The 18112-nt window shown below is 42.5% G+C and overlaps 1 protein-coding gene across 5 annotated transcripts in view; it reads left to right on the top strand.

The window, feature by feature from the left end:
- LOC102461694 (Y+L amino acid transporter 2-like) overlaps nt 1-17810 on the top strand; it is a 36957-nt gene extending 19147 nt beyond the window's left edge. For all 5 annotated transcript variants that reach the window (XM_075920426.1, XM_006114332.4, XM_075920425.1 and 2 more), the window contains 7 exons: nt 1228-1372; nt 3929-4052; nt 5208-5311; nt 8119-8215; nt 12861-13010; nt 15806-15989; nt 17463-17810. In XM_075920426.1, coding sequence (XP_075776541.1) covers nt 1228-1372; nt 3929-4052; nt 5208-5311; nt 8119-8215; nt 12861-13010; nt 15806-15989; nt 17463-17554 — 896 coding nt within the window. In that variant the 3' untranslated portion in view covers nt 17555-17810. The remainder of the gene's footprint in view (nt 1-1227; nt 1373-3928; nt 4053-5207; nt 5312-8118; nt 8216-12860; nt 13011-15805; nt 15990-17462) is intronic.
- Nucleotides 17811-18112: the final 302 nt, after the last annotated feature.

The following is an 18112-nucleotide window of genomic DNA, read 5'->3' as shown; positions in this document are numbered from 1 at the left end:
TCCCCTCCACCAAATTCAACTACTTTCTTAGTATTCAGAATGACTTTACAAAAAAGGTCTTCCTTTAATCACAACCAGAATCCCTAGTTTTCCATGATAAAACCCCCAAAATTCTCTGACCAAAAACAATCCACATTTCTTAACATGCCAATGGGAACATTGATTCCAGGAGTTCTTCTTCCTGCTGGAAACTAAAAGAAATCAACACACATATCTAGAGCTATTTAAAATTACATCATATCAGATTTCACATAGATAAATGAACACAGAAATTGTAAACTTCTAAAATAGGGGTGGCCAATCTGTGACTCTAGAGCCACATACGGCTCTTCAGAAGTTAATATGCAGCTCCTTGCATAGGTACCAAATCCAGGGCTGGAGCTATAGGTGCCAACTTTCCACTGGGCTGGCAGGTGTTCACTGTTCAACCCCCTGCTCTACCCTAGGTGCTGTCCCCCTCCACCCTTTTCCCTGAATATCCTACCACTTCCTACCCTCTCTACTGAGCCTGTCATACTCATACTTCCCCCTCTTCCTTCCCCCCCTCGCTTCAGTGTCTCCCACTGAGAAAGAGCTGATCACAGTGGACAGGAGAAAAAGGAGAAGGAGGCACTGACGAGTGCGACTGCCAGTGGGCTGGATGTGCTGAGAGTGGTGGTGGGGAGATGATCAGGGCTGGTGACATAGAACTGTTGCTCTTTGACTCCTTCTCAGGTTTAGGTTGGCCAGTCCTGTTCTAAAACAATGACTGTATTATGCTTTTATAGTAATTTTTATGCATAGAATTCAATGTGCTTTAAAAAAGAAAGTAACTATAATTATCCCCATTTTATAGATGGGGAAACTGAGGCACCAATTCAAAGTGACTTGAGTCACACAGCAAGTCAGAGGAGCCAGGAATAGATTTCTAGGTGCCTGATTCTTATCCTAGCCACTGGTCTTGGGCTAATTTCCAGGCTTCCCTATAGTGTAGATGTGCTGTTTTGAAATAAGCTATTTCGGAATACTTCTTCCCGAATAGTTTATTCCGAAATAATCATGCAGTGTAAGCATAGCCTAGCTGTCTAAGCTTTTTTGTGCCCAATGCTATAAAAACATCTATATATTTTGAAAAAGGTTTTTATTGTAGTCTGAGAACTGTAGCTCTTGTTTCATTTTGTTTAGCTGATATATAGCATTGAAAAACATTTCAACATAACCTACAGCTGCTTGATAACATTTTCATAGGAGAAACAGAAAACCTTAAAGCTCCATTTGAAGGTTCTACAACTGAAGCAGGAGGTATAGCCCTTGCTCTGTATTCAGCTCTCTATTCCTACTCTGGATGGGATACCCTGAATTATGTCACTGAGGAGATGCAGAATCCTACAAGGTATATTTGTGACCACAGTGTGTGTACTGTCAAATTCCCCAAAGATTATTCCAAAGATTATGACAGGATGATCCAATGGCTGAGTTCAGTGGGATTTCCCCCCTTTTTTAAATAAATCAAACTACTGTCTATAAAATAATTCTTTGCTTTTGAAAAGAGCTACTAAGCATCACACCTCTTTGTGGCGTCCCTTTATCTCTTCAGATTTATTAGAGCAAAGAATCAGTAGCTCCATATGGGACATTATTATGTACTTTACTCTTTATAGTGGTATTTCCAAATACTCATAAGGAATTTTGGGCACCCACCTTTCACTGAAAGTGAATAGGATGGGGGACCTAACTTCCACAGGCCCTTTAAAATTCCAGCTGGGATCTGTCCCTGTTGTATTTTACCTTTGAGAAAATAAGCCCAAGATCAAGGGTAATAATAAACTGAGGGAAAAGGGAAAGATGAAAAAAAAATTACACTAATGTTCCAGGCACATATTCATTTCCTAAGGCCTGGGCTATGTCTAAAACTTAGATCAATCTAGCTATATTACTCAGGCTGTGAAAAATGTCATGATGTCATTTCCTGTGCAGAGGTCTAAAATAGGAGTGCAGGAGGAGCTGCAGTGCCTCCTGCTTAAAGAGCGTTCCATTATATCCAGCATTTACAGTTTGATTCAATTGCTCTCAGCATCGCTACTACACGCATTGTTCTTGCTCCTTGGTCCCTCTGCGGTCTAGTTAGGCTAACTTAATCCTTGGTGTAGATGCAACTAGGTCAACAGAAGAATTCTTCCATCAACCTGACTATTATTTCTTGAATAGATGGATTTACCACAGTAACAGGAAAATCCTCTTCTGTTGCTGTAGTAAGTGTCTGTACTACAATACTACAGCAGCAAAGAGGCAGTTGTGCTGCTGTTGCACTTTTTGCACAGAGATACTCTTTGGTTAAAAAAATAAATAAAAAGCGAGTTGAGAAACAGTAGCTATGTCTTCACTACAAATTCTACAACACAAGCCATCACAGTTAGGGTGTGTCTACACTGCAGGCTTAACTCGAAATAAGCTATGCAAATTGAGCTATGTGAATTGCGTAGCTTTTTTCGAAATAGCTTACTTTAAGTTTTGGTGTTGCCTACACAGCACGTATTTCAAAACAAAGCTCTCTTCCTCCGACTACCTTTACTCCTCATAAAATGAGGGTTACAGGAGTCAGAGTAAGAAGTCCTCCAGCTTGACAGTATTTTGACATTGTCAGAATAACTGCCGACTGTATAGACGCAGACTATGTTATTTCAAAATAACGCTAGTTATTTTGAAATAATGTTGCTGTATAGATATATCCTTAGAATTTTGTTCCTGCATGTACAAACCTAGCTTCTTGCATTGGCACTACACATAAGCACCAGAAATGCTTGAGTCATTATAACACGTGATCCACTGTGGGGAGATATCCCAATGTGGCACACGCCAATGCCTTTTGAAGAATTTTCATAATGCATCATGGGGTCCACACAAATCATGCAGGTGTATTTTATCTTCTTGTATATGATCCCTTTGGGGACCCATCTAAAAACCCAGAAGGGCCTCTCCATCTTTAGACAGGAAGGAACAGAAAAAAACCTTTGTGAATAAAATTCTTCCAGGTTGGAATGAATGAAAAAACATTCCCCAGGGTAAAATTTGGACATATGGGCACTGAGGGTATGTCTTCACTACTAGCCAGATGGATAGGGCAGCAATCAATCTAGTGAAGACCTGCTAAATTGACTTCTGATTGCTAGGATGTTGACTCTGGTCCTCCACGGGAATGGGAATTGTAAGGGGAGTGGTTTGGAGAGCATCTCCCATCAATATACTGCAGTGAATATATTGTAGTAAGTAGATCAAAGTGCATTGACTTCAGCTACATCATTCACATAGCTGAAGTTACATAACTTAAATCCATCTCCCCTATAGTGTAGATTAGCCCTGATAATCTGTCAACCTAATTACATTGATGGTGACTCTACATCACTCTGGGAGGTTATTTTACTAAGGCCACCTCTATGCTGGTGAGCTGACAATGGTACTGATGTAGTTGTACCACTATAAGATCTCTAGTGTAGTCACTTGATGCCAACAGGAGAGCTTTCTCTCATTAACATAATTAATCCATCCTCAACAAGTGCTGAGATCTTTTCTCACCAACATAACACTGTCCACACCAGTGCTTATATCACTGTAACTTATTTTACTCCGAGGATGATTTGTCTCCTGAGCAACATAAGTTGTACAACATAAGTAGGAGTGTAGCCATGACCTAAATCATCAGGGAGAGGCACATATGTTGGCAGGACACTTCCACAGCTAGGTCATCCCAAGGCAGCTTATGTCAACCTAATTCTGTAATGTAGGCCAGACCTGAATATATTTCCCAGACCAGAAGACCTCTAAATAAGCTCAAAAACTTGTCCCTCTCACTAACAGAAGTTGGGCCAATAAAAGATATTACCTTACTCACCTTGTATTTAGGAGGACCATTTCTTTTTTAATACATACCATTTTATCTTTCTCTTTGTAGGAATCTACCCCTCTCAATTGCAATTTCAATGCCTGTTGTGAGCATTATTTACTTGCTGACTAACATAGCATACTATGTAGTGTTGGACATGCCAGCTCTGCTAAGTAGCGATGCAGTAGCAGTGGTAAGTTGTGTGAAATTTGAATAAAATGCCAATGTTTACAGTATATATCCCGCTATGGAAAATACTCTGTAATTCCTTGTACAACAGATTTTTTAACCAAGCAATTAAGATGTTGTGTGTGCATTTAATGGCAATAATTAATTGTTCCTGTGTAATAACACCAGTGCACTGTGAGGTCCAGACATAAAGCATATCTCCATATGAATTGGTGCTTGTTGAACCATTTTATAATCCCTCAGTATATCATGCCAGCTCTGTGCAGATAGCTAGCATAATAGACTTCAAGGGAGCTCCCAAAGACCACAGACTCAGATAAGATATGAAGGCACCTGAGTCAGGTTTATTGTTGAACAAAGTACATTAATAGTTGTCAGTAGCCAGAGAGCCTCTGTGCATTTGTACCCGTGACAATGGACACAGCACAGTCAATAATATGGATTCACTATTGCCCCCTAGACTGGACAAGAGTTAAGTCGAGTTACCCCAACATTTATAGACTGAGACAAACAATCTATGATACACACAGTACACATCGTATGCATTAATGACACGTTTGATACCTCCCCTTGTACTTTCCTCCAGAGCATTCCTATTCCTCACCTGTTGTTATGCTTTCACTCCTGATGTTTCAGACAAAGTATCACTATTCACCACTTTTTGTCAACCTATTTTATCATGTGCGAAATTGGGGTGTCCTTGCACTGTCCAGGTGGAATGTATTTACATGTTCCATGTGGTTTTAGCAGTGCTAGCAGTCCTCATGCCAAGTTCATGTCCCGGACACTTGACTGGCAAGCAAACATCTGCTTGTGACAAGGCCTGACTGTTACTCATAGTATAGCTCTTCTTACTTTGGTTCAGGTCTCAGACCTTGCTTCAGGCTTTTTTTTTTTTTTTTTTCCTCTACAGCAACCACTATTTCAAACCCATTTTATAGAAATTAACCAAAATCCAATTTTGTTTCATTCCAAATATAGGGTTTATCTTAACATTGGTCAGCCTTTCAAAATTCCACTCAGCAAGAGTAATGTTCATTTCATCATGGGCTAGGAGACCCTGTGCTTGGGCTGATAAATTTTTCTGACTGTTTTGCAAGGAAGGCTGTGATTGCATAGTTCATGTAATTATCCTTCCGCTCTTTCTTTTCCACTGCAGACATTTGGTAATGAAACTCTTAGCTATGCTAAATGGATAATACCTATCGCAGTGGCGATGTCTTGTTATGGTGGATTAAACTCATCAACTATTGCAGCTTCCAGGTATGAAACATCACACATGTAAAAAGAAGGCAGTACTCAAAGGGCAATCAATAGCACTTTGTAGTAAGTGGCATCATTTAATAATATATTACAGTGGGATTTGCTGAAGTTAAGAATCTTCATTTCAGCTGTTTAGTATTGTAGGATATAGGTCTGCAAAGAAGAGGGCAAAGAAGGAAACAGTTGAAAGGGCCCGAGGCTCCTGGTCCTTTCAAATCCCTGCTGGAGCACTGCACAGTGTGCTACAGAGCCCCAAGTAGCACTCCAGATGGTGCTGAGGGTGAGGGGCATGGTACGGGTGTCGCTGAGAGCTGGTTGCCCCAGCACCGTCCTTTCCACCCGAGGCCTTCCCTCTTCCAGGAGCATGGAGCTGGGTCTCCTCCACTTTCCCAGGGATTCAGTGAGTCTGTCAGCTTGCCCGGTAGAATAAAAGTAATGCACTCTTAAATGTTAAGAATGTGGTCTAAGGTAGCAATAGAATGTTAACAAGAGTGGTTGGTGAGTTTCTTTCTATCACATTGGTCTATCTGGAAGACTTGCTACAAGCAATTTAGGGTCCAGGTGTGACTGCTGTAAGATGGGAGGGTATAAGGACTCCCATGCGTAACTGACATAAGATGTATTCCAGGTGCACAAAGAATGTTCCCCATTAGTGCCACCCAGGAAATGAACCACCCAAAAGGAGTGAGGAATGGTAGTGGGGAGGGCATATAAAATTGTCCGTCTATTGTATACTATCCCTCTTAGTAAGGGACACAGCAGATTCACTACCCTTCATGCTTTGGGACGCATTGTATGAGATGCACTTGTGTCTTGGCACTGTGTTCCAGACGCTCTGGCTACAGCAATATAGCTCAGCACTGCTTCCTTTGCCAAGTGGCAGTTACTTACCATGGTGTGGCCCTATGATTGTACACTGCCAGAGGCATGTGCCTCTCTTCCGTTAGTTATATGTGAAGCCCACGGCAGATCTCTATGGTTCTGACAGCTTGTAGGGTAAAATCTGAATATATAAAGTGATCTGTGAGCACACCTCCAGATTTCTGCAAGAAATAACATGACTAGGATACAGGTTTTATTTTAGAGGCAATTAATAGACCAATTTCATTTATGTTACACTTAAACTCCACTCCAATTCACCTGATGAAGTTGGTTTTACCCAGGAAAGCTTATGCCCTAATAAATCTGTTAGTCTCTCAGGTGCCACAAGACTCCTCATTGTTTTACAGATACAATGCAACGGCTAGCCCTGGGAGACATTACACTAAAGAATGTCTATATTCTTCCCTATCTTTCATCTGTCAGACATTTGTCATGCTGGATATTACTATGCTGTGATGTCTGAAACTGATCCAGTAATAGTGCCTGTTGATAACTCATAAACAATAAACAAAATTAGAACTGTTTAAACAGGGGGGGGAAAGGGCCACTTAAGAATTTTTTCCTTTCAGTCAAGCCAGAATTGAACTGTCATAGACATATACCATCACGCTCACCATAAATTTGATATGGGTTCTATTCAACAGAATTGAAAGTATGATAATGTTGCCGTGTGTGAATACATTAGGAGGAATCTGAATATTTTTCCAAACCTGAAGGAATACTACAATCCAGTGATATAAGGGAATCATTTAGCACTATCTTTGTCCAATATATCATGTAGTCCCAGAACACATGGTCATCTTTCTGTAATGCCAGAATTAAATAATTCGGACTTTGCAAGTTTAGTATGGGATTATTATTCACTTGTGGGGAGAAACACTGCCGTTGGCCTAATAAATATGCAAAACTAGCTGACTATAGCGGTGGGCTCTTGGGTAAGGTGGGGGCCATTCCATACTCCCAGAAGGGGTAGGGCCTTGGGCAGAAGGGGCGGGGCTGAAATAGCCAGCCCTCCGCTCCACCTGGAGCATGATATGCCCTACACCCCCTGCCCTGAGAGCCACAAGGAGTGCATAGTGTGGTGCTCTGACAGGAATTTAAAGGGCCCAGGGCTCTGGCACCACTGCTGCCACAGTAGCAGCAATGGTGGCCAGAGCCCTGGACGCCTATGAATTGCTGGATCCAGGGGCAACTGCCCCCATTACTGCCCTGCATCAGCAGGCCTGCTTGAGGCAAATCAAGTCTAAGCCCATTTGTGCAAGGGCTGGACAAACACATAGTAAATGACTATTCCTGTTCCAAGTTGCTTCCAGTCTAAAAGCCTGCATGGAGCTTCTCTACCTATGCAAAGGGAAGGATCCAGATATGGCTCTCCTAAAAAGGAAGCATGCTCGGCATAGATGATTGGCGTGAATTATACACATTTGCACTGTCAAATTGCATTGTGGTAGCACGGTCCTGGTAGGGACTTTTGATGTTATAGAAGCAATAGAATTTAGTATATTTCAGGCTTTAGGAAGTTATTTCAAGAATATTTAGTGCAATGTTTCTTCAATAAACAGATGCTTGCAAGGAATTACTATTGCCAGTAGCATTGTAGTGATTCTCAAAAGGACTCCTGAAAATGAGCCACATTGCAGTGCAGTGCAGTCTTCTGATTATCTAGCAGTCTCATCTACATTTGTCACATTAAGTCAAATCATCCCTTAATGATGGAGATGTTTTTGTGCCCTGGCTGGTAATCCAGAGCTATGTATAATTCAATAAAAGGCAAAGGTGGACAAAAGACTGGTACTTACAACAGAAAAGCATTTTTCTTCATAAATGTTTACAACAATAACAAAAAACAAGACAATTGGTTCTGTTGTAGTAGAAAAACAGGATTCTTGGCTAATTAGATTTTTCTTTCTTTCCTTTTGTGTTAGGCTTTTTTATGTGGGTGCCAGAGAAGGACACCTTCCTGACAGTTTGAGTTTGATTCATATAAAGTGCTTCACACCCGTCCCTGCTCTTTTCTTTAATGTAAGTAACAGTATTTCCTCTCACTTTACTATTTTAAGAAATGCAAAATGGTAAAGGGTTTATATTCAATTTTTTCAGGCCTGTCTGCACTGGGCAAATTTCCCCCAGAAAGTTGAACTAAATTGGGGTTTTTTTAAACAGTTGACTCCTTGTGTCCTGATTTTCATTTACACTCAGCCAAGCTGAGTAAAGTGGCCTTCATGTGAATTAGAATTAGGCCCAGAGGGTAGGAATAGTCAGCCAAAACTAGTTATAAAAACTTCTTTAGGGGGTTCTTTGGATCGGTTAAAGAAAGAGGAGGTTTAAAATGCATAACAGTGTAGACCAGTGGTTTTCAAACTCTTTTCCTCGTGACCCAGTTGTTGATGCCCGCGATACAGTATAATTGTATCTTTTGACTAAGGTACAGGCTCCAGGTGGGGCCGCAGGGATAAGGGGTTGAGTGTGCAGGGAGTGAAGGCTTTGCATAGGGATGTGGGCTTGGGGGTGAAGCCAGAGATCAGGGACTTGAGATGTAGTCTGGAGGATGGGGCAGAGGGGTTCAGTATGCAGGAAGGGACTCTGGGCTGGGGTATGGGGGTGGGGTACAAGGAGTGCAGGCTATAGGATGGGGCTGGGGATGAAGTGTTTAGGGTGCAGGAGAGGTTTTGGGGTTGGAGGGGCTCAGGGCTGGGACAGGGGATTGTCGGGGCACAGGCTTACCTCCAGCAGCTCCTAATCAGTGATGCAGTGGGATGGTAAGGCAAGTTTCCTGCCTGTCCTGGCACTGTGGACAATATTGCTCCCTGGAAGTGGCCAGCAGCAGATCCAGCTCCAGGGGCTACCCATGCCCCAAGCATCTGGCCTTAGCATCCCCGCTAATCACCTGGTTACCCTACAGCAGTGATTTTCAAAGTATGGGTCATGACCCCGTACTAGGTTGTGGGAAGTCAGGCCAGGGTCACCTTGCTGTAAGGTGACCAGGTGACCAGCAGAGGTGCTAAGGCCAGCTTCCTGCCTGTCCTGGCACAGCAGACCGCACTATGCCCTGGAAGCAGCTAGCAGCAGGTCTAGCTCATAGGTGGAGGCGAGTAGCCAACTCTCACAAGATAAAAAAGCAAAATAAGCCAAGAAATGAAGCCAATCCCATTTCAAAACAAGCCCAGAGTGAGCTCCACCCATTTTTGCTCGGCAGTGCCTGGAACCAGCCAATGGGCATGTGGAGCCAGAGCTTGTGGGGAGAGGAGCAGCTCGTGGAGCGGCACACGGAGCCAGCCACTGCCTTTGCTGGTCTCCCTTTCGTTCTGTCTCTTGACACCTCTTGTCCTGTTTCTGGCCAGCACTGGCTATGTCCTGTCATGGGTGTTGAGTATGGGCAAGTGTCAGGTAGCAACCAGTTACATGTCACCTCTGCTGCCTACCCAACAGCCCTTTACAAGCCCGCCTTCTTGCTGCCCAATCCTGCTTTGCCCCTTTGCTCTCCCTAACCCCGATGCCCACCATATACCAGGGTTGGGTGCATCTCGCTCTTAGTGTTGTGTGGAGAACCAGCTCCTGGTCAAAACACTGAGCTCACCAACAGCCTTCCTTCCCCCACTGTGGCTGTGTCAACGCCTTTGGAAAGCCCAAGATTCTCCAGCCCAGGGTGTTGCCCAGAAGGAACTAAGCCCTGTGTGTGCCAAAACCCTGCACAACACTGGCATGGGGAAATCTCTCTGCCCCTCAGATAAGCTCTGGAGAGGCAGAGGAGACAGAAGTGGTTTGTTTGCACCCTGGCCCTGCAGGATCCACAGCAGCCCCTGGGAAGGTGCTTAGCATCTTCTTCATGTACCTAGGTCCTTCTCAGCCTCTCAAGAAGCCTGAAGCAGCTCCGTCCCCATAGCACTCTCCTCTGCTGAGCCATTTGTATGGTCTGGTTCCCTGAAGCCCCTGTAGTCAGGTTCCCTGGGTCCTGGTGCACAATGAAGTTTCAGGGCTTAACCCTTTCATGCTTGTGCTGTAGCCAGGGGACAGGAGGTGACTGGGTTTTGTCACTGGCCACCAGCAGCAGTGTGGAGATGTTAGTTGCCTTTCAACACTGTGCAGGTAGGAAGGGACAAGCTGTTTCTCACTATAGAAGTGGGGTGGGTGGGACAGGGGAAAGAGATAAGCTCTGCAAAGACCCGGGCCAAGTCATCCCTTCCCCCCATCTTCCTCCCCTGTGTCTGGAAGTAGCTTCTATTGCTTCCCCCTCACAGAGTGCTGAAAGGCTGCTGGCTACGTTCTTGTGTGAGCCCTGACAGAAATCTGTGTAAGAGGAGCATGTGACCCTGCACAGCCCCCCTCCCTTGTTGGGTTTATACATTCGATTGCCATTGAACTCACTAGAATACAATTAATTTTACCCGATGCCCCACATTCAGAACGGGGAAATATGGTCACCCTACTAATCTTTAGTCCAATTTAAAAAATCCAGATAATATAAAAAAAATATTTTGAACATCTCTAATGCCCACATACTTTGGAAATTTGGCAGAAGAGTGGCCTTTGTATCAAGAATGTGCCTTTTGCTGATCTTGTGAAAATCTGCCCAACTTTGGCCAAGAGAGAAGCCTTTTCAGAATCTCCATTAACACATGCTCAGTAGAGACATCTTCAGTTTTTAGCAGGGCCTGGGCACTAGACCAGAGAGTAGGGAGTGTCTCTCTCCTGTGCTCTCAGGGAACAAATACACCGGGATAAAAGACCTACGGCATGGCTGTGGCTGTCCTGGCCAGCTGACTTGGGCTTGTGGGGCTCAGCTTGTGGGGCTAAAAAATAAAATTGCTGTGTAGATTTTCAGGCCGGGCAGGAGTCCAAGACCCTCCACCCTGGCAGCATGAGGCCAGACATCTTTTGTCCCTGTGTACACATAAACGCAATGACACCCACCCTCCAGACTGCTGGCACCCACACAGAATGGAGGTGGAAGACTCCCGACTCCCATGCAGAGAAGACAGGCAGTGGGCCTGGGAACAGGGCGGGGGAGAGGAAGGAACAGATTGTCTAAGGAATCTGATGGCACTGGAAGCTGCGGGAGGAGAGAGGAAAAGAAAATAGGATGAGCTAGGTCCAGGGCCTTGGCCTGTCAGCCAGTGGGGAGGGAAGGCTGGGAATGATTGGGAGCCAAGGAGAGACTGGGACAAGAAGCCTAAGGAGTGGAGACTGGGATTGGATAGGCAAAGAGAAGGAGCAAGAGACAAGGAGTGGAACAGGTACAGCTTGAAGGGGCTGGGGAAACAGAAGTCAGGCTTGGAGGCGTGAGGAGGTTAGGCAGAAAGCTCTGTGACCACTAACACACACTCCCTTCCAGCACCTAGAATGAACCCAAGACTCCTGAGTCTTGTCATTCCTTGGCTCTCAGCATAACTGTAAAATCCACTGGCAAAATGGATGTCTCATCCCCCTGTAGACGAGGTTGACATAGTGGATAACAAATTACTATTGCTACCAGTTACTCTACTAGTACAAGTTACAGAGGTCTGTGAAGGGCTCCAAAGATTCCAATGTGGCTGATGAACCAGGCGGGTGTCTGTCAGATACCACATGATGGATTTGAGGATTTTTTTTCCATTTTGCTTCTTCAAAAAATGAGGAGATTACACATAGGGAAAGCATATCAAACGAACATTATTAAGTCAATTAATCAAAAGCTAGAACATGCGGGAAAAGCTGCCTGTACCCCCTTTGAATGCATGATACAGCCTTTCATCCCATGATCACATGCTGTTTTTAACCACAAATCCCCTTGCTCAGTCAGTGTCCACAATGGGCTTGCTCTGGGGACAGAGCATGGCTGTGTTCTGAATGAGGTTGTTGTCTGTAGGGCCATTGCCTAATTTAGAAGTTGTGTAGTGAATGAGGTAGGGGGATTTCAGGAGGGGAAGAGATGGGCTCACAGTCAAGGCAGTTGAGTGCCACTGTGGAGAATTGGATTCCATCCCTGCCTCTGCCAGAGCTGCTTCTGTGATGCTGAGCAAGTCCTTAGACCATCCTTCTCACAGGTAGCCTCTAAGTCTCTGTTTCTCATTTTCTAGGTTCCTAACTTGAGACCCTGGATCTGATTTGCATTAGTGTGGAGCACTCCGTGCTGCAACTGAAGTCAATGAGAACTATGCTCTGAACAGATACAGTTCTATATAATGCGCAGATTGTAGTTGTCTCAAGTTAGACACTCATGTACGTGGAAAATTTTGAAATTATTCTCTCTCTGCCTCAGAACCCCATATGGGGAAATGACCCCCTCCCATCACATGGATTTTGGGACAATAAACTAACAATTTTGAAACAGTCGTATACTATACTAATGAACATGCTAGACAAGCCCATGAGGAAATTAATCATTCTGTCTTCAGCGCTGGTTTGGATGGTGTGCAGTAAATAATGATGTGCATAGGGCTACACATTGACAAGTGAGGATAAAACAAAGTGCAGAACAGATGCTCATTTTTCGGCACTGTCCACCAGAGCACTTACAGGTTTCTTCCTGGTTCTGAAACCATAGCTTTCAGTGACTTCAGTTGGAAGTTAGGAGCTCAGCACCACTAAAAATCAGGCCTTTAATCTGTATTTAGTATATAGTATATTTCTGTTCCATAACAAAATGATTTTGTAACTCAAAAAAGCCTTCTCACCTTTATTACTATAGGGTTTGATGACTTTGATTTACCTCCTTGTGGAAGATGTTTTTCTCCTTATTAATTACTACAGCTTCAATTACTGGCTGTTTGTTGGACTGTCTATTGCAGGATTAATATATCTGAGACATACTCAGCCTGATAGGCCACGGCCTATTAAAGTAAGTACAAAGAAGGAAATAGAACATCATATACTGTCAATGCATCTGTGTGCATGTACATTATAGTAATACTGCAGTACTAAGAATGTGTCAGCAGCTCCCTTACATCCTATTCTTTTAGCCATAACAATCCTTTGAACATATCCTGTCACAAGTTAAGGAGTACAATGTATTCTAGCTTTCAGAAGGATTTCTTTGTCATTTTTGCTATCTAGAGCACAAAAATTGACAATTATTGATTTTGTGACTCATTTTTGCTTCTGTGCAACTTTAAACTTTCATGTTTCCCTCATAGTGGATTTCTACACTGCCACAGTTACAGAGTATCCAGGGCTCCATTGCAGTTCAATATTCTTGTTTGATGACATTTCCTATATTTTGGGAAATTGTGAGCTGCCAGATAATAGTTCCACTTTTCCTTCTTTTGTGGTACGTCACCTTCTTCCCTTCATCCATGTATATACCTTCCATCCAAAACATGTAGGCTATGTCTACACTGGCATGATTTTCCGAAAATGCTTTTAATGGAAAAGTTTTCCGTTAAAAGCATTTTCGGAAAAGCGCCTCTAGATTGACAGGACGCTTTTCCGCAAAAGCACTTTTTGAAGAAAAGCGTCCATGGCCAATCTAGACGCACTTTTCCGCAAAATAGCCCCGATCGCCATTTTCACGATTGGGGCTTTTTTGAGGAAAACAGTACTATGCTGTCTAAACTGGCCCTTTTGCACAAAAGTCTTTTGGAAAAAGACTTTTGCCTGAACAGGAGCAGCATAGTATTTCTGGAAAAGCACTGATGATTTTACATGAGATCATCAGTGCTTTTCCAGAAATTCAAGCGGCCAGTGTAGACAGCTCGCAAGTTTTTCCGGAAAAGCTGCTGATTTTCCAGAAAAACTTGCCAGTCTAGACACAGCAGTATGGTAGTGGGCATGTGAGGTGTATTAATGCTACTTAGGTACTCCAGGAAATGGTGTCTTAAACACTCTACAAGTACAGAAGAGTGTTTGTTACCCAGCAACATTCAGACAGCCAAATGAATTTATGTAAAATGCAAATTAGTAACCCTTCATGAGCTTTTCCAAAGACTTTATTTTGACTCTCTCCTGTCACAGTGCCCTCTACAATCCTTCCCAGCATCAGTTTTTGTCTGTGTGCTATTAAGGACTGCAATGTTTGATTGCTATCCATCACTTGCCACAAAAACAGAATTCCTGTTAAATACAATACATTAAATACACGGACTAAAGTTAGTAAGCTTGCTAGTTCTTCAAAGCTAGGGTTTTTTTTTAATTTCAAGGGAAGACCTTTGGCTCAAATTTTAAATGTGAAAAACAACAACAAAACCCAACATCACAACAACCAATAGAGGAAACTTCTGCTCAATCCTTTTTCTGCTGTTTTTGACCAACCAGATTTGTTCTCCTTTGGACGTCAGACCAACAAAACACAAGCTGCTTATGGGTCCCTTGCAGCCCACAAATCTTCCAGTTGTAAAAATGAACAGTTGGATTCCACCCTTTGTCATATGCAGCCTATTTTAGCAACAAATAGCTTTGATAAACCTCATTATCTTCACAACTTCATTAATAAACTCTCCAGATAATAGGCAGAAGAGAGGAGAGAGGCCCTATTAAAATCAATGGGAATTTTGACATAACCTTCAGTACAACCAAGATTGCACTCAGAAATGAATAAATAAGCACCCACAGTCAGCTTAGATAAACTTGCTATTACTCTTTGGCTGCTTCGTTGACCTCATATTTTTTGCATGCAATTTAGTGCGCACTCAGTGAATTGTTTTCTTTAATTTACATTTTACTTACATAAAAATAATATTTATACTAAATCTCTCTCTTTTTCTCTTATAAGTTATAGCTAGCTATGACATTTTAAAAGGTCATTCCTGAGAACAGTGGCTAGGTATCAAAGTTTGGTTCTATTTTGAGAAATGAATCTGTGGAAGGGTTTATCATGGGATTCCGTATTTGTTTTTCCATTATTTCTGTATCAGATTTGCTGATTTTACATCTCTGCCAACTCTGCAAACTCAATTTGAAAGTCAAGCTGCTTCATTCAAGTTCTGACATCCAAATGATAAAAGTTGCACTAGAAGCCTAAAGGGGAAAATCCCTCCATGGAAGAGCTCAGTTTCAGTGCTGTGCTCTTACTGCATTTGTCGATTGTTCATAAATGTCAATTGGAGCTGAGTTTGTGTAGTCCTGGTAAAAGGATGGATGGATACAGACACACACATGCATTTACACTGGGGGGCAGAGGGGATTCCCCCCAAGTCTTCTCCAGACTCTACTTCAAGTAATTTATAGCATCCTTTTCCCTACTTTGTAGTATATGAAGGATACCCAAGTTAAATGAATAAACAGACAAAAGAAAGGTCCTTTCAGGTGAAGAGGAAGGTGGCCTGTCTCTCAGGTTGTCTTTCTAGATTCAGCTCTTTGGATCTAGCCTATTAATAGGTCTATTGCCTTTTATTAGGGTCTAACTCCAGCCTCTTCTTTTGATGTGTCCTGCTCTATAGCTGGTTGGTACAGCTTTGTGGGCAGTGTCCCCCTCTTGGCGGATGTGTCTTTGTGATCAGCAGTCTCTGAGGTGAAGCAGCTCTTCTCTTCTGCCCCTTCCCCTTGTAGCAGTCCCTTTCCTTTTTTAAAGTTATGCTTCTCCCAGGCAAAGTGATCCTGACACATCTGCCTCATTAGTGCCTCAGTTTATAAGGCCATATGTTTTTCAAGAGTATTCATTGCTTCTTTTAATTCGTGTTGCTCTTTTTGTATTTGCAGCTCAGCCTCTTCTTTCCTGTAGTGTACTGTTTATGTTCCATTTTCCTGGTCATGGTTCCCCTCTACAGTGACACAATCAATTCCCTTATTGGAATTGGCATAGCCCTTTCTGGAATTCCTGCATATTATTTGGGAGTCCATTTACCATCTGAAAAGAAACCTAAATGGTGTCAGTGGCTCTCTGGTAAGCAATGTAGCATTATATTAGTATATGAATATGTACAGCTTTATGAGTAGACACCTGTAAATATAAATACATCTTAGCTATTTTTTCTGGATCTTTTGTAAAATTTGTTCTCGCAGCAATTTTTAATATATAACACAGGACATGTTTAGGAAGCTTTGCTGAGATTGTTATATGTCTCAGAGGGAAAAAATAACCTAAGCCATGCAACTTTACAGAATTTTCCTACATGTAGATATAATAAAAGGACAGGTTGAACCTCTAAAATCTAGGATTCTGTGGTCCGTCATCACCCATGATTCAGCATGACCACATATGTTCCAGGATCAGAGCGTCCTGGTGAGTTGCATGGGGGTGGGGGCCCGGGAGCCACATGGCTCAGTGGGGCTGCAAGGGCGGGCCAGGAGCTGGCGTGCTGCTCAGTTGAGCTGCAGGGGCAGGGGTGGGGGTGAGGAGCTGGCATGTATCTCAGCTGGGCTGTGGCAGGAACCAGGAACCCTGAGGGCCTGGCAGCAAGAGGCCTGAAATGACCTCCACTGGTCTGGAAAAATCCTTTATTCAGAACCAGTCAGGTCCTCAGGTGCCGGACCAGGGAGGTCCAACCTCTGCTACCCTACATTAATTATAAGTCACTCTGGAGGAATAATTTATATTGGCTCAGTCAAAAGTCCTACTTCTGTTGAAGACTGATGAAGAGATCTATGTGAACACACAAGAACAAAAGTTAGACCAGTAAAATATTACCTCACTCACCTTGTCTCTCTGCAGACTAAAGTTGTTCATTTTTGTCTCCTGAAGGACTGAGGGTACCACATAACTGTATTGTTTCACTGACTGACCAATTAGCGTAGTATCTGATTTAGACTGCCTATTTTGATACCCAGTTAAAATGTGAATTCTGCTAGAATGATGGATATTTGAGATTGGTAAGGGCTGACATTGACATTGGGGAAAAATGGTGGTTCAGTAGGGCTGTATACACTGGGTGCTCTTTTCCAGGATCAATTGAAAAAGAGGCTCTATGTGTGTAGGATGGGACAGATGTTGGAACTTGTATAAATAACCTGATACAATCTTTTTAGGGTTGTAAACATCAGCAGAAAGTTTGCTAAATTATTAAATCATTAATGTAGCGGACTCAGGTTTAGAAACTAGTTGCTGCAGAGGATTATGCATAGCTCTGATACTGACTTACAAACTGGTCTTCAAAGGCTCAGTCTTCATAGTTCCTTGCTCTGTTTGATATGGCTCTTACAAATTTCTAGTAAATTCAATGAAGGGTTGATTAAAGAGTAAGAATGTCAAAAGTGGGCTTTGATGTCTCTGTAACATGGATTTATTCTCCCTTACAGAGGTGTTGCAAAGCTTCACTAATGTTTGCAAAGTGCTTTGTGATTCATGCACAGCAACGTTCATAAAAGACCAAAGTTCTATTGTAACTTTATCTCATCTATGTGTTTTTTTATCTTGTAGCCACAACAACAAAATATGTTCAGATGCTGTTCTACTGTTGTCTAACGGATTTGGACATTCAAGTGGATCAGACAGAAGCTAAAGACAAATAGACATTTCCATACTTTAAGCATTTGCTTATTGTCGGAAGTTCTTTGTGTGGGTTTGGTTACACTAAAGCACCAAGAATTACACTCTGCATCAGTTTGATGTTAATTATTTTTGTGCTTATTTTATTAGCCCCTTCACTGCGAAGGGTATTTACCAATCCCTGTGCTACAGGATTTTTTAACTTTCTTTATGAATGCTGATTAATTAGCTGGTAATTGTGAAGTGCTTTGAAAATAAAAAGCACTGTTTGAATAAGCATTTCATATTATGTATGTGTTCATTTTTGCAAGCCTTTCGGAATAAATCTTTCCAAGGCAAAAGCAGAATTGGAGAAATAAAAAGACGAATGAAAGAATCCAGTGCAAATCATACACTTCCTAGAGTTACATTTCTAAACCTGAAGTGGGAAAAGAAAGTCACAATATAAATGTAAGAATTTTATTGCAATTAATAAATCTGTTTCTCAGCAAAAAATGTTTAAGTAGGCAGGTATTTTCATATTATAAATGCACCACTGGAACAACAAATATTTTAATCTAAAATCCCCTAAATAGATCCCA

The sequence above is a fragment of the Pelodiscus sinensis genome, chromosome 2, assembly GCF_049634645.1.
Source record: "Pelodiscus sinensis isolate JC-2024 chromosome 2, ASM4963464v1, whole genome shotgun sequence".
Lineage (NCBI taxonomy): Eukaryota > Metazoa > Chordata > Testudines > Trionychidae > Pelodiscus > Pelodiscus sinensis.
Note: the sequence above shows the minus strand (reverse complement) of the source record. Positions and strands in the feature narration are given on the sequence as shown.